The sequence below is a fragment of the Entelurus aequoreus genome, linkage group LG18 (genome assembly GCF_033978785.1).
Source record: "Entelurus aequoreus isolate RoL-2023_Sb linkage group LG18, RoL_Eaeq_v1.1, whole genome shotgun sequence".
Taxonomy (NCBI): Eukaryota; Metazoa; Chordata; class Actinopteri; order Syngnathiformes; family Syngnathidae; genus Entelurus; species Entelurus aequoreus.
Genome location: NC_084748.1, coordinates 5,295,017 through 5,316,510, shown reverse-complemented (window position 1 = coordinate 5,316,510; position 21,494 = coordinate 5,295,017). Strand labels below are relative to the sequence as shown.

The window sequence follows — 21,494 nt, the reverse complement described above, 5'->3', positions numbered from 1 at the left end:
TTGATATCGGTATCGGTTGATATTGGTATCGGTAATTAAAGAGTTGGACAATATCGGAATATCGGGTATCGGCAAAAAGCCATTATCGGACATCCCTACAATAAAACATTAAAAACAAAGCAATAAAACATTAAAAACAAAATAATAAAACATTAAAAACAAAACAATAAAACATTACAAACAAAATAACAAAACATTAAAAACAAAACAATACAACATAAAGCCCAAATGTCAGTTTCTGACATGCAAACATGTGTGCCAATGGTTCCATAGTCCAGAGGAGTACCTAACAGAACTGTGGCCAGGGTTCGTTATCACAGTGATTATGTCATTATCAGACTCAGATGCCCTACACATGAACTTGTTCATAATGTTGCGTGTATATATATATATAGAATAAGCGGTAGAAAATGGATGGATATATATATATATATATATATATATTAGGGGTGTGGGAAAAAATCGATTCGAATTCAAATCGCGATTCTCACGTTGTGCGATTCAGAATTGATTCTCATTTTTTAAAAATCGATTTTTTTACTTTTTTTAAAAAAAAATTCATCAACCCAACAAAACAATACACAGCAATACCATAACAATGCAATCCAATTCCAAAAGCAAACCCGACCCAGCAACACTCAGAACTGCAATAAACAGAGCAATTGAGAGGAGACACAAACACCACACGGAACAAACCAAAAGTAGTGAAACAAAATGAATATTATCAACAACAGTATCAATATTAGTTACAATTTCAACATAGCAGTGATTAAAAATCCCTCATTGACATTATCATTAGACATTTATAAAAAAGAACAATAGTGTCACAGTGGCATCACATCTCATAAGCTTGACAACACACTGTGTCCAATATTTTCACAAAGATAAAATAAGTCATATTTTTGGTTCATTTACTAGTTAAAACAAATGTACAATATTGCAATCAGTTGATAAAACATTGTCCTTTACAATTATAAAAGCTTTTTACATAAATCTACTACTCTGCTTGCATGTCAGCAGACTGGGGTAGATCCTGCTGAAATCTATGTATTCCATGAATAGACCAGGGGTCGGGAACCTTTTTGGCTGAGAGAGCCATGAAAGCCAAATATTTTAAAATGTATTTCCGTGAGAGCCATATAATATTTTTTTTTAACACTGAATACAACTAAATGCGTGCATTTTTAAGTAAGACCAACATTTTTAGAGTATAATAAGTCTCTCATTCTTTTTAATAACATTGTTATTCTGAAGCTAACCAATAATAAATAAAATACTTCTCACCATTAATGCGACTTCTTGAACAGGTGCGGTAGGAAACGGATGGATGGATTAAAATGCATGAAAATGTTTTATATTTTGAACGTTATTTTTAACACTGTGATTACCAGTGGAATTATTCAGTACTTATCCTGTTAAGTAATGTCAGCTAAGATTTATCTGAGAGCCAGATGCAGTCATCAAAAGAGCCACATCTGGCTCTAGAGCCATAGGTTCCCTACCCCTGGAATAGAGAATCCTTTTGAATCGGGAAAAAATATTTTTTGAATCGAGAATCGTGTTGAATTGAAAAAAAATCGATTTTGAATCGAATCGTGGGACACACAAAGATTCACAGCCCTAATATATATATATATTATCGGCCTGCCGATATTATCGGCCGATAAATGCGTTAAAATGTAATATCGGAAATTATCGGTATCAGTTTTTTTATTATCTGTATCGTTTTTTTTTTTATTAAATCAACATAAAAAACACAAGATACACTTATAATTAGTGCACCAACCCAAAAAACCTCCCCCCCCCATTTCTTTCTGTTATTCATATTCTGGTTCCTACATTATATATCAATACAGTCCGCAAGGGATACAGTCCGTAAGCACACATGATTGTGCGTGCTGCTGCTCCACTAATAGTACTAACCTTTAACAGTTAATTTTCATTAATTACTAGTTTCTATGTAACTGTTTTTATATTGTTTTACTTTCTTTTTTATTCTAAAAATGTTTTTAATTTATTTATCTTATTTTATTTTATAATTTTTTTTTAAAAGTACCTTATCTTCACCATACCTGGTTGTCCAAATTAGGCATAGTAATGTGTTAAAGTTGATATCGGTATCGGTTGATATCGGTATCAGTAATTAAAGAGTTGGACAATATCGGATATCGGCAAAAAGCCATTATCGGACATCTCTAATATATATATTTAATATAACATTTTATTAATGCTCTAATGGTGGTGGAAATTATTAAGTGATTTGTTTGCTTGTTGTTGCATCATTGTATGTTGTATTATTGTTGGATCATTGTGTATTATTGTTGCATTATTGTGTATTGATGTTGCATTATTGTTGTGTATTATTTTTGTATTATTGTTGTATTATTTATTGTTGTTAATTTCTGTTGTATTATTGTTGTAATGTATTTTATTGTATTATTATTATTATTGTTGTTGTATTATTGTTGTATTATTAATTATTGTTTATTTTTGTTGTATTGTTCATTATTGTTGTATTTATTGTGTGTTATTGTTGTAATATTGCGTATTATTGTTGTATTGTGTATTATTTTGTTGGACTGGTTGATATTCTGAGTGAGTTTTGTAAATTAAATAGAGAATAGATATATATATATACGCAATTTTTATATGTAATCTATACTTATGTATCTATACCACCGCTGCTGCTCACTGCTCCCCTCACCTCCCAGGAGGTGATGATATATATATATATATATATATATATATATATATATATATATATATATATATATATATATATATATATATATATACATATATATACACATATATATATATATATATATATATATATATATATATATATATATATATATATATATATATATATATATATATATATATATATATATATATATATATATATATATATATATATATATATATATACAATTTCGAAAGATTTACCTAAATATAAAAATACATTAAAAAATATAAATTTTCCTCAAGCTCCTTATTTTCCTCCAACAAAACCTACCCAGTGCTCCCTGGCAGATGTCGGTCCGGTCGGCTCCGCCCACGATGAAGTTGGGGCTGGCGCAGATCTCCTGTGGAGAACAGAGAACAGGTTCTTTGTTATCTGCCAGCCGACAGGTGTGTTCACATTCCAGGCCGACACGCCACACGCAGGCAGCTCAGGTATTCACGGGGTGGGGGGACACTCCCCACCCACAAATGTGGGGTCACTTCCTAGAGGCCAGGGAGGACGCAATAAAGTGTCGCACGCGCTCAGAGTCCCAGTTCCCGGCTTTAGTGGCATCCATCTTGCAAGAACATGCATGCATAGTAGGAGGAGAAAAGGAGGACTCACCGGGGGTCTCTTCCACTCCATCCTGACAGGAATACTCTGGCTGTAGAAGAGCGAGGAGTCGGCGGCGGGGAAGTCGGGGTCCTCGAAGAGAACACCTCTCTGCAGACACTCCTGCCTCAGCTGCTCAAAGGACCTGCCGTCCATCTGCGTGTCCACGGCGGCGGAGGCGCTCCGGCCCGCCAGGGTGGACTGGAGGGGCATGGTGGTCGTAGAGGCCAGGAGACGCGAGGAGACGCGAGGTGCGACGCCGCCAGTCGCCTGTGATGTGTCTCTGTACCACGGTGCGGCCCGGGAGGTCCCGGGAGGCGGGCCCGGCTCCACGCCCTCCGCACAAACTGGTTTGTCCTCTCTGGGGGATCAACCTCGCTCCGTCACATTCTGGGACCGAGAGTCCAAAGTCAACACAGAGTGTTACTACGTCCTGTGGTTATCATGCCATCACATTCCTCACCTTGCTCCTTTGTGTCAATAAACACGCCTGATACTCACCTTCGCCAGCACGCCTGATACTCACCTTCGCCAGCACGCCATTGCACCTTGTATGCTAGCATTTTAGCTCATTTCTACCTTTCAACCTCAAAATCGTGCATTTAAAACTTGACACCATCTTAGAAGCATGTTAACTTCTCCTTTATAAGCATTCACCCCCTATACAATATCCCACTCTAATACCCTACTGTGCAATATTACCCTTCCAGTGCAATACATCCTAATACCCTACTGTGCAATATTACCCTTCCAGTGCAATACATCCTAATACCCTACTGTGCAATATTACCCTTCCAGTGCAATACATCCCACACTGATTGTTATTACTCTTGTCTTGTTCTGTATATTGTACAGTATTTTGTATATTGTACAGTATTTTGTATGTTCTACAGTATTTTGTAGGGCTGCGACAACTAATCGATTAAAATCGATTATAAAAATAGTTGCCGATTAATTTAGTCATCGATTCGTTGGATCTATGCTATGCGCATGCGCGGAGGCTACTTTTTTAAAAAAAAATTATAAACCTTTAACAATAAACTGCAACATGTACAAACAGCTGAGAAACAATAATCAAAATAAGTATGGTGCCAGTATGCTGGTTTTTTTTTCCAATAAAATACTGGAAAGGATAGAAATGTAGTTTGTCTCTTTTATCCGATTATTCATCGATTAATCGAAGTAATAATCGACAGATTAATCGATGATCAAATTAGTTGTTAGTTGCAGCCCTAGTATTTTGTATATTGTACAGTATTTTGTATATAGTTTTGTATATTGCACAGTACTTTGTATATTGTACAGTATTTTGTATATTGTTTTGTATACTGTACAGTACTTTGTATATTGTACAGTATTTTGTATACTGTACAGTACTTTGTATATTGTACAGTATTTTGTATATCGTACAGTATTTTGTATTGTTTTGTATACTGTACAGTACTTTGTATATTGTACAGTATTTTGTATATTGTTTTGTATATTGTACAGTATTTTGTATGTTGTACAGTATTTTGTATATTGTTTTGTATATTGTACAGTATTTTGTATATTCTACAGTATTTTGTAGGGCTGCGACAACTAATCGATTAAAATCGATTATAAAAATAGTTGCCGATTAATTTAGTCATCGATTCGTTGGATCTATGCTATGCGCATGCGCGGAGGCTACTTTTTTTAAAATTTTTTATAAACCTTTAATAATAAACTGCAACATGTACAAACAGCTGAGAAACAATAATCAAAATAAGTATGGTGCCAGTATGCTGGTTTTTTTCCCAATAAAATACTGGAAAGGATAGAAATGTAGTTTGTCTCTTTTATCTGATTATTCATCGATTAATCGAAGTAATAATCGACAGATTAATCGATGATCAAATTAGTTGTTAGTTGCAGCCCTAGTATTTTGTATATTGTACAGTATTTTGTATATAGTTTTGTATATTGCACAGTACTTTGTATATTGTACAGTATTTTGTATATTGTTTTGTATACTGTACAGTACTTTGTATATTGTACAGTATTTTGTATATTGTTTTGTATATTGTACAGTATTTTGTATTGTTTTGTATACTGTACAGTACTTTGTATATTGTACAGTATTTTGTATATTTTTGTATATTGTGCAGTATTTTGTATAGTTTTGTATATTATACAGTATTTTGTATATTGTACAGTATTTTGTATATGGTTTTGTATATTGTACAGTATTTTGTATAGTTTTGTATATTATACAGTATTTTGTATATTGTACAGTATTTTGTATATTGTTTCGTATATTGTTTTGTATATTGTATATTGTACAATATTTTGTATATTGTACAGTATTTTGTATATTGTTTTGTATATTGTACAGTATTTTGTATATTGTACAGTATCTTGTATATTGTACAATATTTTGTATATTGTGACAATAATTGGTCCTTTAATCTTTAATCTTAATATTGTACAATATTTTGTATATTGTACAGTATTTTGTATATGGTACAGTATTTTGTATATTGTTCTGTATATTGTACAGTATTTTGTACAGGATTGCTTATTTTTATTGATAGTAGTCTGTTTATTTCAATTCTTATTTTCTATCTTTGTTACTTCTTGTGTAATTTATTTTTATACCATATTTGTTTCCACTACCGTACCTTAAGTTAGAGTCCTTAATCTCGTTATATGCAAAGATAATGACAATAAAGTCCATTCTATTCTATGCTAGCGTTTCATGCTAACATTATAGCTCATTTGTACGTTTCAACCTAAAAATCATGGATTTTAAAACCATCTTAGAAGCGTGTTAACTTCTCATTTATTAGCATGCTAGCCTTTTGGCTAAATGTGTTTGTACGAATCTAAAATTCCTGGTTTCAAAAACGTTGGCGCCATCTTAAATGTATGTTAACTTCTCATATATTAGCATGCTAACATTTGAGCTTATTTTATTCGTATACTATAAATCTAAAACTCATGGTTTTTGATACTGGCCGACATCATAAAATAATGTTAAGTTCTCCTATATTAGCATGCTAACATTTTAGCCTATTTTATTCATATAAATCTAAAATTGATGGCTTTCAATAATTTGCGCCGTCCAAGAAGTACGCCAACTTTTTTTCATGTCAACACGCTAATGTTGTATGCTAGCATTTTAGCTAATTTAGTTTCAACTTAAATATGCTAATGTTGTATGCTAACATTTTAGCTAATTTAGTTTAAACTTAAATATGGCTTTTGAAACTTGGCGCAATCTTAGAAGTATGCCAACTTTTCGCATGTCATCACGCTAATATTAGCATGCTAACGTTTTATGCTATAATTGTAACAAATTTTGATAGTCTAAAACAAAAAATTCACGAGTTTTGAGGCATGTCTTCTTCTTGCAAGTCTACCGACTGTTCCTATTATAACAAGCTAACGTTAACACGCTAACCTTGCATGCTAGCTTCAATCGAACCAGATAGCAGGTCCGTTGGAATGTTCTAGTGCCAAAATGAACAAGACACAAACAGAACGGTCATTTGTGACACGGTGTTACTGTTCAAACTGTCTGTGATGTTACAGTGGCCATAAATATGAAATATAATTGCTAAAATAAACCCCCTGCCTTGTTTTTGATCAACACTTAGTGCTACTACGCTACTAGCCAAGTGTTTTCTGAGGTGGTTTGAGAATGACTGTCCTCACAGGCCACTCCATTAGGACAGTAATTCCGAGGTTCGACATTGGTGGTAGAAATGTGTACTTTTCCGAACTTTTGGCAAATCAAAGTGATTTATTGATTTGAGAACCAACAAACCTGGTAAGCGCACCAACAACCGGGCCTCGGGCGTTTCTCCGGTTCTGACGAATATTAGAAAAATACGCTCTGATATTTATGTACACTTGGTGCGGAGCGTGTGGCTCAGTGCGGAAATATACAAGCTTGTTCTCCGGAAGCCCCGCCCACCGGCAAGTCTCGCCTCCAAAAACCGGAAGCGGCAAGTCCCAAATGGTCCGTCCTCAAGGGGCTAGGCCTGGGCCTTGTCTCGCGCGCTTCCGGTCACCAGCAGCAGGTTGCAGGCCATGAACTGCACGTTGAGCACGTTGCCCGTGTTCCCCGCGTACGAACCCACCAGCTCGCCGGACGAGCCGTCGGCCGGGGCCGCGCCGTGCGAGCCGCGCACGTCCCACACCCGGACGGAGTTGTCGGTGGACGAGGACGCCACCAGGCTGCTGTCGGGGCTGAAGGACAGGCCGGTGACGCTGTCCGTGTGTCCCCGCAGGTCCTTGGACAAGGTCCCCGAGGCCAGGTCCCACAGCTTGACCCTCTGGTCCTCGCCGCCCGAGGCCAGGTACTTCCCGTTGGGCGAGAAGGCCAGCGCCAGCACGGGGCCCCGGTGGCCGGTAAAGAGACGGACCGACGCCCCCTGCTGGGTGCTCCACAGGCGCACCGTCTTGTCGGTGGAGCCGGTGGCCAGGTAGTTGGAGTTGGGGTGGAACTTGACCACGTCCACGTCTGCCAGGTGCCCGGCGTACATCCGCAGCGGGTGGGTGCGCGGGAAGGTCCAGAGGCGTGCCGTGCGGTCCTGGGAGCCGCTGGCGAAGTACAGGCTGCAGGGGCTCACGTCCACGTCCCACACCGGGTAGGCGTGGCCCTGGTAGAGCGCCGTGTTGGTGAAGCTGCCCAGGTCCCAGTAGCGCACGCCCGTGTCCTCGGAGCAGGACAGCAGCCCGGAGCTGTCCGTCAGGAAGGCGGTGCGGTACACGGGGCCGCTGTGGCCGCGCAGCATCTTGATCTCGCTGCCCGAGGCGTCCTCCTCGTCCGCCTGAGGACACACAAGCCGGCCGTCACCTGCTGGACCGCTAAGTCCTGCTACACAACTTGGTGGGAAAAGGTCCGATCCGGTGAAACGAGAAAACAACGGTACTCACTTCCTCCTCCAGGACGTCGCAGGCCAGGCGGACGCGGGACACGTCGGTCACGTGCGGTCTGGCCTTCAGTTTGCGGGCGCGGAGGCTCCACAACTTGACGGTGGAGTTGTCGAAGCCGGCGGCCAGCAGCCGGCTGTCGGCCGACACCTCGGCGGCGTTGAGGAGCTGCTCCGTGTGGTGGAAGGCGTAGAAGCAGACAGTGGTCAGCGAGGGGGGGCCCTCGTTCACTTTCTTGATGCAGTCCTGCAGCGCCTCCAGCGCCGCCTCGCTCTGCGGGACACCCGCGGGGAGCGCCACCCCCTCCCCGCCCTCAGCACCGCCCACTCCCGCCCACGTGGCGGTCGAGTTGGGAACGGTGGCGGCGCCGGCGGCGGTAGACCCCCCGCTGCCGCCGTACAGCTGGTAGTCGGTGCGCCTGGAGACGCTCACCTCCAGCTGCAGGTGCGTGCTGAGCACCCTGCAGATGGCGCCGTTGTCCTCGCTCTGCAGGTAGCGCAGCAGGTAGCTGTGGGCGGGCTCCGACAGGTGCACCACAAACTTGTGCTCCAGGAAGGCCTTCAGCCGGGGGTTGGCCGCCACGTCCGGGCCGGTGAGGACGTGGCGCAGCTGCTCCACGGTGGCGCGCTGCTCGCCGTCCTGGAGGAAGGCGCCGTGGAAGCGGCTGTAGAAGCCGTCTACCGCCCCCTTTAGGCCAAAGTGCACCATGTCCAGGTGGAGGTAGACAAAGAGCGGGTAGAGGACGCTGCTCACTTCCTTTGCCCACGATGCGTCCGCTTCTGCAGAACGAGGAGAGACAACCGTTATCCACTGGCATAGTATTTGGACCGATACGGAACACAATTCCCGGTATCTGGGAATCGATACCGGTACTACCAATTTTTGTATGTCCATAAATGCATTGGAAGCTATCCATGGTATGTTGTCTAACTAGGAAGTAGCTTTTTCCAGGAAGCTGAAGGTGTTATGTTGTGCCCCACAAAGTGTTTATACTGCAAGTATTGTGCCATTTGAGTGGAAAATTCTTCTTACTGCGGGGTCGGATGTCCAATCCGATCTTTTTAGGGGTCGTTCACATCACAACAAAAAAAAAAAGAAGTAATTTCTAATGTGAACGCAATCCGACCCGCATGCATTTGCAGCCACACAGATAGTTAACAGCGTGAAGAAACAGAAGCTCCAGAAGTTATGTTGGGGATTGATGTTCCTTCTTTTGAATTATTTTCCTTCCTCAGTTTTATTTCCTTCATTTAGGACTGTAAGACTAAAAATAAAAACATAAAATAAACATTACAAGAGCATAACGTCCGTTGTGTATTTTAGTATTGTGCCGTTCGAGTGTAACATTCGTCTTAGGCTACGTTCACGCCGCGGGGTCAGATGTTCAATCCGATCTTTTTAGGGGTCATTCACAAAAAAAAAAGAAAGAAGAGATTTCTAATGTGAACGCAATCCAACCCGCATGCGGACATGACGTGGCACATGACTGGCACGTTTCCAGCGTTTGCAGTTACACAGATAGTTAACAGCATGAAGAAACAGAAGCTTTTTCCATCGAGCTGAAGGTGTTATGTTGCGCCCTACAAAGTGTTTACACTGCAGGTATTGTGCCGTTTGAGTGTTACATTCGTCTTAGGCTATGTTCACACCGCGGGGTCGGATGTCCATCCATCCATTCATCCATTTTCTACCGCTTGTCCCTGTCCAATCCGATCTTTTTAGGGGTTGCACACATCACAAAAAAAAAAAAAAAAAGGTGATTTCTAATGTGAACGCAGTCTGACCCGCATGCGGACATGACTGGCACGTTTCCAGCGTGTGCAGTAACACAGATAGTTAACAGGATGAAGAAACAGAAGCTTTTTCCATCAAGCTAAAGGTGTTATGTTGTGCCCTACAAAGTGGTTATACTGCAGGTATTATGCCGTTTGAGTGTAACATTCGTCTTAGGCTATGTTCACGCCGCGGGGTCGGATGTCCATCCATCCATCCATTTTCTACCGCTTGTCCCTGTCCAATCCGCTCTTTTTAGGGGTCGTACACATCACAAAAAAAAAAGAAGAAGAGATTTCTAATGTGAACGCAGTCTGACCCCGCATGCGGACATGACGTGGCACATGACTGGCACGTTTCCAGCGTGTGCAGTTACACAGATAGTTAACAGCATGAAGAAACAGAAGCTGTTTCCATCGAGCTGAAGGTGTTATGTTGCGCCCTACAAAGGGGTTATACTGCAGGTATTGTGCCGTTTGAGTGTAACATTCGTCTTAGGCTACGTTCACGCCGCGGGGTCGGGTGCTGCTGGACAAACAAAGACATGGAAATACGCCACCGGTGGATTTGACGTGAATCGATACCCGCTAGCGCCCGGGGAGTTCAATCGGTACCCGTCCCTAGGAAGCATAAACATCGCCTTCATTGTGACGCCACTTTGTTTTCCTGAGCAGTTATTGTCAAGTTGTTACGCTGCAATGCAACAATCGCAACCGCAACTCGCAAAGTATTTTCCCCGCAGGGCCTCATTACAGCGATGGCGTGCCATTACGGGCGCTATGCGAGGAATGCGGAGGCGTCCTACCTGACAGGAAGCAGCGCAGCCTGGAGTACTGCGACTCGTATTGCTGTGGGTCCGACTGACACGGCGCCGCAGAGACCACGTTGGCGCAGCCGGACTCGGTCTGAACTGCACACACACACACACACACACACACACACACACACACACACACACACACACACACACACACACACACACACACACACACACACACACACACACACACACAGGCACACACACACACACACACACACAGACACACACAGACAGTACATAGATTATACAGTGGAAGAGATAACATGCAGAGTGAAGTCTTCACATTTCAAAATGAAACTTTCACTTGTTTCCAGACAGGTGAGATGTTTTTTACTGACTAATGGTTAGGAAAGTGATATTGAAGTTGCAGCGCCCCCTGCAGGACCAGTCAGTCAAAGGGACTTGTACCTACACTGCAAAAACGGAAATCTAAGTAAGATGAAATATCTGAAATAAGGCTGATATTTGCTTATTTTCTGTCCGATAAGATCATTCTTCTCACTAAGCAGATTTTATGTTAGAGTGTTTTACTTGTTTTAAGTGTCCTAAATGATCTCAGTAAGATATTACAGCTTGTTGCTGAGATTTGATGACCTATATTGAGTAAAACATGCTTGAAACTAGAATATCAACTGTTGCAAAGCTGTGTCATCAACACTCACAAGTAGGGATGTCCGATAATGGCTTTTTGCCGATATCAGATATGCCGATATTGTCCAACTCTTTAATTACCGATACCGATATCAACAGATACCGATATCAACCGATATATACAGTCGTGGAATTAACACATTATTATGCCTAATTTGGACAGCCAGGTATGGTGAAGATAAGGTACTTTTTAAAAAAATGAATCAAATAAAATAAGATAAATAAATTAAAAACATTTTCTTGAATAAAAAAGAAAGTAAAACAATATAAAAACAGTTACATAGAAACTAGTAATTAATGAAAATTAGTAAAATTAACTGTTAAAGGTTAGTACTATTAGTGGAGCAGCAGCACGCACAATCATGTGTGCTTACGGACTGTATCCCTTGCAGACTGTATTGATATATATTGATATATAATGTAGGAACCAGAATATTAATAACAGAAAGAAACAACCCTTTTGTGTGAATGAGTGTGAATGAGTGTAAATGGGGGAGGGAGGTTTTTTGGGTTGGTGCACTAATTGTAAGTGTATCTTGTGTTTTTTATGTGGATTTAATTAAAAAAAAATAAAAAAAATAAATAAATAAAAACGATACTGATAATAAAAAAAATGATACCGATAATTTCCGATATTACATTTTAACGCATTTATCGGCCGATAATATCGGCAGACCGATATTATCGGACATCTCTACTCACAAGTACAAAACTACTTTTTTTTTTTAAGTAATAATTTCTTATTTCAAGCATGAAAAAAAAAAAATCATGACTTTGACACAATTGTGTCTCATAATTAAAACAGATGACAGCCAAATGGACTTTGCTGTTTTATTTTCAATGAAACAATAGAAAACACGTACTCATATAGTAGTACAGTTGGCACAGTACAGTAAACTGACAGTTAATATTTAAACATTTAACATTTCTAATAATTTTTGAACAGAAATAGTTCATGCACATTCAGATAAATTCTTCCAAATTACAATTAAAAACATTTTGGCCGGGGGCCGGGCTGTATATATGTGCACTAATTGACTGAAAGAGCACGCACTTGGTGCGATGATGTCATGTTATCCATGGAAAAATGCATTTTTAGACCATATGCAGTGTTTCCCATAAACTGCCAAGATACCTGTGGCGGTGGGGGCGTGGCTATGGGCGTGGTCACCATGACATTTTCGAGTAATTTGCATAATTTACTACAATGATATGATTTTCTCTAAAAGGCTCAAAAAATGTATACTTACTAATTAATAATAACAGTTTTGTTTTAAACGTCCATCCATCCATCCATCCATCCATTTTACAATATAATTACAACACTTTATGTACATATTTATATACAGATTTGAACAATAAGTTATTCACTGAAATATATTTATTAATTGTGGTTCTTACAAAAAATATATCTTATAAAATATAAAAGCTAAAATGTCTCTTAAAGCTCTGCCCCTTTAATTAGTGCATACTAAATCATTTAACTTTAGCCTACTACTACAACCATATTATTTACCAGCAACATAAAGTGAAACAGAGGCAGAGGTGTCCTGCCACAGTCAGTAACAAATAAACAGAAAACAGTAGTGGTCAAATACAAATAAGGCAACAAGAGAAGTATCCTACACTTCTCTTTTGTAAAGTAAATCTGAACAGCCTATATGGGCATCTACATCAACTATATGATTTGCCTGAGAAGCTGGACAGGGCAAAAAAAAAATACAAAAAAAATTAAAAAATATATATATTTTTTTTTATTTGTGGCGGACGTAATTCTTTCATGGCGGGCCGCCACAAATAAATGAATGTGTGGGAAACACTGATATGATTTGCCTGAGCGGCTAGGAGACCAGGGCCCGTATTTATCAAGCTTCTTATAGTTACTCCTAAGAAGTCTGCTAAGAGTTGACTTATGAGTGAAGAAATTCTTCGCTGAAAGCTGCACTTAAAAGTTAGTTATCAAGCGTCTTACTCACACTTTCAGCGAAGTGTAGGACTGAATCTTAAGAGTCACACTCAGAGCTGAATTACGACATTACTATGTGCCATAAATGGAATTTTAGGTGACGTCATTTCTGTGTCCATAGAAATGACCAATCACGGAAGGGAATCCGTTGTCTAAGAATAAAGAAATATCTTAGAAATACTTAAGTGGACAATGGGAGTGTATATTTTGACAATAAACTACAAAATAATACAAAACAAACAAACAATATTGGCAATGATTCAAAAATAAATGTTTCCTTTTCATTCCAATTCATTAATTAGGCAACTAATTTGAAACTGGTGTGGGTGGCTCTATATATACTAGCCCACTGCAGCCACATGCAGAAATCAACATGGAATCGAAAATTATTAAATCTGTGACAAAAATAATACCCGCTCTGTCTAAACCAGGGGTCACCAACGCGGTGCCCGCGGGCACCAGGTAGCCCGTAAGGACCAGATGAGTAGCCCGCTGGCCTGTTCTAAAAATAGCTCAAATAACAGCCTCTATTTTTTTAAATTGTATTTATTTAATAGCAAGCTGGTCTAGCTTTGCCCGACATTTTTAATTCTAAGAGAGACAAAACTCAAATAGAATTTGAAAATCCAAGAAAATATTTTAAAGACTTGGTCTTCACTTGCTTAAATAAATTCTTTTTTTTTTTACTTTGCTTCTTATAACTTACAGTAAGACAATTTTAGAGAAAAAATACAACCTTAAAAATGATTTTAGGATTTTTAAACACATATACCTTTTTACCTTTTAAATTCCTTCCTCTTCTTTCCTGACAATTTAAATCAATGTTCAAGTAAATTTATTTTTTTTATTGCAAAGAATAATAAATACATTTTAATTTAATTATTCATTTTAGCTTCTGTTTTTTCGACGAAGAATATTTGTGAAATATTTCTTCAAACTTATTATGATTAAAATTCAAAAAAATTATTCTGGCAAATCTAGAAAATCTGTAGAATCAAATTTAAATCTTATTTCAAAGTCTTTTGAATTTATTTTAAAATTTTTGTTCTGGAAAATCTAGAAGAAATAATGATTGGTCTTTGTTAGAAATATAGCTTGGTCCAATTTGTTATATATTCTAACAAAGTGTAGATTGGATTTTAACCTATTTAAAACATGTCATCAAAATTCTAAAATTAATCTTAATCAGGAAAAATTAATAATGATGTTCCATAAATTATTTTTTAATTTTTTTAAAAAAGATTCGAATTAGCTAGTTTTTCTCTTCTTTTTTTCGGTTGAATTTTGAATTTTAAAGAGTCGAAATTGAAGATAAACTATGTTTCAAAATTTAATTGTCATTTTTTTCATGTTTTCTCCTATTTTAAACCGTTCAATTAAGTGTAAATATCATTAATTATTAATAATAACATAGAGTTAAAGGTAAATTGAGCAAATTGGCTATTTCTGGCAATTTATTTAAGTGTGTATCAAACTGGTAGCCCTTCGCATTAATCACTACCCAAGAAGTAGCTCTTGGTTTCAAAAAGGTTGGTGACCCCTGGTCTAAACGATACCGTTTGATCAGCTGCTCGTCATCAAACAAAGCCAGGACATCCTTCCGCTCCCTGGACGTTCGCGCACGTCTCTCTCGCCTCAGTGCCATCCCCCGCTGGCAACTCCTAACCACTTAGGACACCTCTGAAGGTCTCTTAAATATCGTGGAGAGTAGGAGTGACTTAAGAAAGTTGATAAATAGCTTTTATTCTTAAGTTTGAGAGTAGGACTAAATTTCGCAAATTCTCAGGACTTAAGTGTAAAATGGCACTCTAAGACGCTTGATAAATACGGCCCCAGGAGAGTAACAAGCGGTTGCCTTTCCATTAAGAACAATAAATTAGTTTATAGATATTATGTGACTCAGTGTTTCCCATAAACTGCCAAGATACCTGTGGCGGTGGGGGCGTGGCTATGGGCGTGGTCACCATGACATCATCGAGTCACTTGCATAATTTTCTACAATGATATGATTTTCTCTAAAAAGGCTCAAAAAATGCATACTTACTAATTAATAATAACAGTTTTGTTTTAAACTTCCATCCATCCATCCATCCATCCATTTTACAATATAATTACAACACTTTATGTACATATTTATATACAGATTTGAACAATAAGTTATTCACTGAAATATATTTATTAGTTGTGGTTTTTACAAAAAATATATCTTATAAAATATAAAAGCTAAAATGTCTCTTAAAGCTCTGCCCCTTTAATTAGTGCATACTAAATAATTTAACTTTAGCCTACTACTACAACCATATTATTTACCAGCAACATAAAGTGAAACAGAGGCAGAGGTGTCCTGCCACAGTCAGTAACAAATAAACAGAAAACAGTAGTGGTCAAATACAAATAAGGCAACAAGAGAAGTATCCTACACTTCTCTTTTGTAAAGTAAATCTGAACAGCCTATATGGGCATCTACATCAACTATATGATTTGCCTGAGAAGCTGGACAGGACAAAAAAAAATAAAACATTTTTTTGTGGCGGACGTAATTCTTTCGTGGCGAGCCGCCACAAATAAGTGAATGTGTGGGAAACACTGTTATGTGACTGGGCCGGCACGCAAAGGCAGTGCCTTTAAGGTTTATTGGCGCTCTGTACTTCTCCCTAGGTCTGTGTACCGCTCCGTACAGCTGCGTTTTAAAAAGTCATACATTTTACTTTTTGAAACTGATACCGATAATTTCCGATATTACATTTTAAAGCATTTATCGGCCGATATTATCAGCAGTCCGAATTTTTTCGGACATCTCTAATTATTATTATTATTAAAGTGACGTCTTGGTGAAGATTGATGATCGCAAAATTTTTAGGTCTATTTTTTTAATGCCTGGCTGGCGATCGACTGACACACCCTCCGCCATCCACCGGTAGCTCAACTTTGTGATCTAAAGTTTTGTACGCCTCATTGTACTTCCTTCTCTTTTTATTCTAGTTCACGTCAATAGTTTTCCTCCGCTTTATTACCACTCCTGCCACAAACGTCTCTAATTCGCCGCCTCCCTGAGCTGTGTGCTTCCTACTTCTACTGGGTAGAGCAGTGTTTTTCAACCTTTTTTGAGCCGAGGCACATTTATTGCGCCGAAAAAATGCGGAGGCACACCACCAGCAGAAATCATTAAAAAACGAAACTCAGTTGACAGTAAAAAGTTGTCGCAATTGTTGGGTATGACTTTAAAGCATAACCAAGCATGCATCACTATAGCTCTTGTCTCAAAGTAGGTGTACTGTCACCACCTGTCACATCACACCCTGACTTATTTGGACTTTTGTGCTGTTTTCCTGTGTGTAGTGTTTTACTTCTTGTCTTGCGCTCCTATTTTGGTGGCTTTTTCTCTTTTTTTGGTATTTTCCTGTAGCAGTTTCATGTCTTCCTTTGAGCGATATTTCCCGCATCTACTTTGTTTTAGCAATCAAGAATATTTCAGTTGTTTTTATCCTTCTTTGTGGGGACATTGTAGATTGTCACGTCATGTTCGGATGTACATTGTGTACGCCGTCTTTGCTCCACAGTAAGTCTTTGCTGTCGTCCAGCATTCTGTTTTTGTTTACTTTGTAGCCAGTTCAGTTTAGTTTCATTCTGCATAGCCTTCCCTAAGCTTCAATGCCTTTTCTTAGGGGCACTCACCTTTTGTTTATTTTTGGTTTAAGCATTAGACACCTTTTTACCTGCACACTGCCTCCCGCTGTTTCCGACATCTACAAAGCAATTAGCTACCGGCTGCCACCTACTGATATGGAAGAGTATTACACGGTTGTGTGTAGCGTTTTACTTCTTGTCTTGCGCTCCTATTTTGGTGGCTTTTTCTCTTTTTTCGGTATTTTCCTGTAGCACTTTCATGTCTTTCTTTGAGCGATATTTCCCGCATCTACTTTGTTTTAGCAACCAGGCATATTTCAGTTGTATTTATCCTTCTTTGTGGGGACATTGTTGATTGAATGTCATGTACGGATGTAATTTGTGGACGCCATCTTTGCTCCACAGTAAGTCTTTGCTGTCGTCCAGCATTCTGTTTTTGTTTACTTTGTAGCCAGTTCAGTTTTAGTTTCGTTCTGCATAGCCTTCCCTAAGCTTTAATGCCTTTTCTTAGGGGCACTTACCTTTTGTTTATTTTTGGTTTAAGCATTAGACACCTTTTTACCTGCACACTACCTCCCACTGTTTCCGACATCTACAAAGCAATTAGCTACCTGCTGCCACCTACTGATATAGAAGAGTATTACACGGTTGTGTGTAGTGTTTTAGTTCTTGTCTTGCGCTCCTGTTTTGGTGGCTTTTTCTCTTTGTTCGGTATTTTCCTGTAGCAGTTTCATGTCTTCCTTTGAGCGATATTTCCCGCATCTACTTTGTTTTAGCAATCAAGACTATTTCAGTTGTTTTTATCCTTCTTTGTGGTGACATTGTAGATTGTCACGTCATGTTCGGATGTACATTGTGTACGCCGTCTTTGCTTCACAGTAAGTCTTTGCTGTCGTCCAGCATTCTGTTTTTGTTTACTTTGTAGCCAGTTCAGTTTAGTTTCATTCTGCATAGCCTTCCCTAAGCTTCAATGCCTTTTCTTAGGGGCACTCACCTTTTGTTTATTTTTGGTTTAAGCATTAGACACCTTTTTACCTGCACACTGCCTCCCGCTGTTTCCGACATCTACAAAGCAATTAGCTACCGGCTGCCACCTACTGATATGGAAGAGTATTACACGGTTGTGTGTAGCGTTTTACTTCTTGTCTTGCGCTCCTATTTTGGTGGCTTTTTCTCTTTTTTCGGTATTTTCCTGTAGCACTTTCATGTCTTTCTTTGAGCGATATTTCCCGCATCTACTTTGTTTTAGCAACCAGGCATATTTCAGTTGTATTTATCCTTCTTTGTGGGGACATTGTTGATTGAATGTCATGTACGGATGTAATTTGTGGACGCCATCTTTGCTCCACAGTAAGTCTTTGCTGTCGTCCAGCATTCTGTTTTTGTTTACTTTGTAGCCAGTTCAGTTTTAGTTTCGTTCTGCATAGCCTTCCCTAAGCTTTAATGCCTTTTCTTAGGGGCACTTACCTTTTGTTTATTTTTGGTTTAAGCATTAGACACCTTTTTACCTGCACACTACCTCCCACTGTTTCCGACATCTACAAAGCAATTAGCTACCTGCTGCCACCTACTGATATAGAAGAGTATTACACGGTTGTGTGTAGTGTTTTAGTTCTTGTCTTGCGCTCCTGTTTTGGTGGCTTTTTCTCTTTGTTCGGTATTTTCCTGTAGCAGTTTCATGTCTTCCTTTGAGCGATATTTCCCGCATCTACTTTGTTTTAGCAATCAAGACTATTTCAGTTGTTTTTATCCTTCTTTGTGGTGACATTGTAGATTGTCACGTCATGTTCGGATGTACTTTGTGGACGCCGTCTTTGCTCCACAGTAAGTCGTTGCTGTCGTCCAGCATTCTGTTTTTGTTTACTTTGTAGCCAGTTCAGTTTTAGTTTCGTTCTGCATAGCCTTCCCTAAGCTTCAATGCCTCTTCTTAGGGACACTTACCTTTTGTTTATTTTTGGTTTAAGCATTAGACACCTTTTTACCTGCACACTACCTCCCGCTGTTTCCGACATCTACAAAGCAAAGCAGGCCTACAAATGGTTGTAACACGAATACCAGCGTGTCAATGCTTGAGAGTGGGGGCTGGACAGAGAGTGCTTTGCTGACCTGTGAGGCTGGCGGCCATCTCTTCGGCCGTCTGCAAGAGTTTGGCGGCTTTCAGGACGCCCTCAGCGGAGTCTGCATACTGCCTCCTCTTCAGGTACTGAGCCACCGCGTACTGGATCTGCTCCGCGCGGACCCGCTTCATGACCTGCGCACAAACACCTGCTCAGTAGGCCGACGAGCAGCCATCAGAGAGCCCTCAAATACACCCCCTCCCCACCCCTGTGATGACGTCACTGAGGTCGGATTCAAAACGTGATTTCAAAGATGGAGAGCTAAACTTTCACTTCTGCGGCGTGTACATAAGTCATGAGTGCATTTGAACAGGATAAGAGTAAGAAATAAATAAATATAAATAGTCTTAAGGTTGTCATCTTTGAAGGCTAGGATGTTTCTGTTGAGCTAACGGCTAATTTAGCTCATTTACAGCGGACCCGCGGCTCCACTTTTTACTTCCGGGTTACGTTCACCCACAACGAGACTCCAGAACTCACTGCATATCGGTCTGGTCCACTCAGCGGTCCGGTACTGGTTCCACGCCGCGCAGGTTTAGTACTAGCAGGACGTAAAGTTTGCTTGTTTCTCCATCTTGGCTCTTCTTCTCCAGCTCAGCCTCCAGACTTTCTTCTTCTTCTGCTGCTACTGCGCACGCGTCACATGTCTTGGGTTCATTACCGCCCCCTGCGGCCGGGAGGAGGAATGGCAGCAGATGCCAACAACGAGGTTGGTATTTGGGCCTAAATAATTTTTAATAATAATTTTAAAAAAAACGTCAATAAAAATGTATTTACAATGCACACTCTGCACAGTTGATTGCAAAGTTTGAAACAAATAAATAATAAATAAAACCATGACCTACGTAACATCATGAAGGCAAGTAAAACAATTTTATTTGATTGATAATCTTTTATTCTGAAAAGAGGGACATCAAAAGTGATCCGGTGCGGCCTATAAAGCGAAGAAAGGAGGCAGAAATACGGGCTCTGAGCAGATGTATGTATGTATGTGCATTTAGCTAATGAATTTTTTTGCGTTAGCATTAGCAATATCAAAAATGGGTAGCGTTTTTTTTTTTTTTTACAAAATCTCCCTGTGCAGTAAACCCTCGCTTATCACTGTTAATAGTTTCCGAGCCTGACGTGGTGAATGAATTTCCATGAAGTAGGAATTATTCATTATAATTCAAATATTTTCACAGAAGTAAAACTGTTTGGGGTGTCCAAAAGTGCAGCCCCTAGCTAGTTTTTTTAACGACCCGCTAACAGTAATATTAGCATGTTAGCTTTAGATCTAATTACGCATATCCGTGTCAAATATACGATACCTGTTAGCATGCTAGTTATTTTTGTAGCTAATTTTGTAGATACACCTCAGTCATATTTTGCTAATTTCAGCATGCCAGTATGTATTTTAAACACATTTTTCCAGGTACACACCTGAGAGTAATATATTTTGGTATTTGACACATGTTACAGTTAGCGTTGTAACATGCTAAGAATAGCATGCTAGCTTTTATTAGCTAATTTAACAGGACTGCACCTCGGTGTCATTAATTTTGGTATTTCTCTAATGCTAACTGTTAGCATGCAAACTTTTTTAAAGCTAATTTAGCAGAAATACATCGGTGTGTCATATATTTTGGTATTTTACTGATGCTAACTGTTAGCATAGCTAACTTTTTTAAAGCTAATTTAGCCGGAATACATCTCAGTGTCATATATTTTGGTATTTTACTGATGCTAACTGTTAGCATGCTAACTTTTTTAAAGCTAATTTAACAGGAATACATCTGTGTCATATATTTTGGTCTTTCACTGAAGCTAATTGTTAGCATGCTAACTTTTTTAAAGCTAATGTAGCAGGAATATCTGTGTGTAATATATTTTGGTATTTCACTGATGTTAGCATGCTAACTTTTTTAAAGCTAATTCAGCAGGAATACATCTGTGTCATATATTTTGGTCTTTCACTGATGCTAATTGTTAGCATGCTAACTTTTTTTAAAGCTAATGTAGCAGGAATACATCTGTGTCATATATATTTTGGTATTTCACTGATGCTTACTGTTAGCATGCTAACTTTTTTAAAGCTAATTTAGCCGGAATACATCGGTGTGTCATATTTTGGTATTTCACTCATGCTAACTTTTTTAAAGCTAATTTAGCAAGAATACATCTGTGTGTCATATATTTTGGTATTTCACTGATGCTAACTGTTAGCATTGCACCGTTAGCATGCTAGCTTTTTTTTAGCTCATGTTTTTTGTTACCTGACGCTATCTACCAAAATTGCAATATGTGGTTCTTTTGGAA

The 21,494-nt window shown here is 39.1% G+C and overlaps 2 protein-coding genes across 2 annotated transcripts in view; both read right to left on the bottom strand.

The window, feature by feature from the left end:
- capn9 (calpain 9) overlaps positions 1-3,632 on the bottom strand; it is a 27,127-nt gene extending 23,495 nt beyond the window's left edge. Inside the window, exons 1-2 of the mRNA XM_062026364.1 lie at positions 3,353-3,632; positions 3,020-3,089 (exon numbers count right to left, since the gene is read on the bottom strand). Of these exons, the coding sequence (XP_061882348.1) occupies positions 3,020-3,089; positions 3,353-3,553 (271 nt within the window). The 5' untranslated portion in view covers positions 3,554-3,632. The remainder of the gene's footprint in view (positions 1-3,019; positions 3,090-3,352) is intronic.
- Positions 3,633-6,992: 3,360 nt separating this feature from the next.
- taf5l (TAF5-like RNA polymerase II, p300/CBP-associated factor (PCAF)-associated factor) lies at positions 6,993-19,877 on the bottom strand. The gene is made up of 5 exons (XM_062026007.1): positions 19,677-19,877; positions 19,186-19,330; positions 10,821-10,925; positions 8,246-9,021; positions 6,993-8,139 (listed from the first exon to the last, which is right to left on the bottom strand). The coding sequence occupies exons 2-5, from the start codon at positions 19,325-19,327 to the stop codon at positions 7,342-7,344; spliced, it is 1,821 nt and encodes a 606-aa protein (XP_061881991.1). The 5' UTR covers positions 19,328-19,330; positions 19,677-19,877; the 3' UTR covers positions 6,993-7,341.
- Between the last annotated feature and the right edge of the window lie 1,617 nt (positions 19,878-21,494).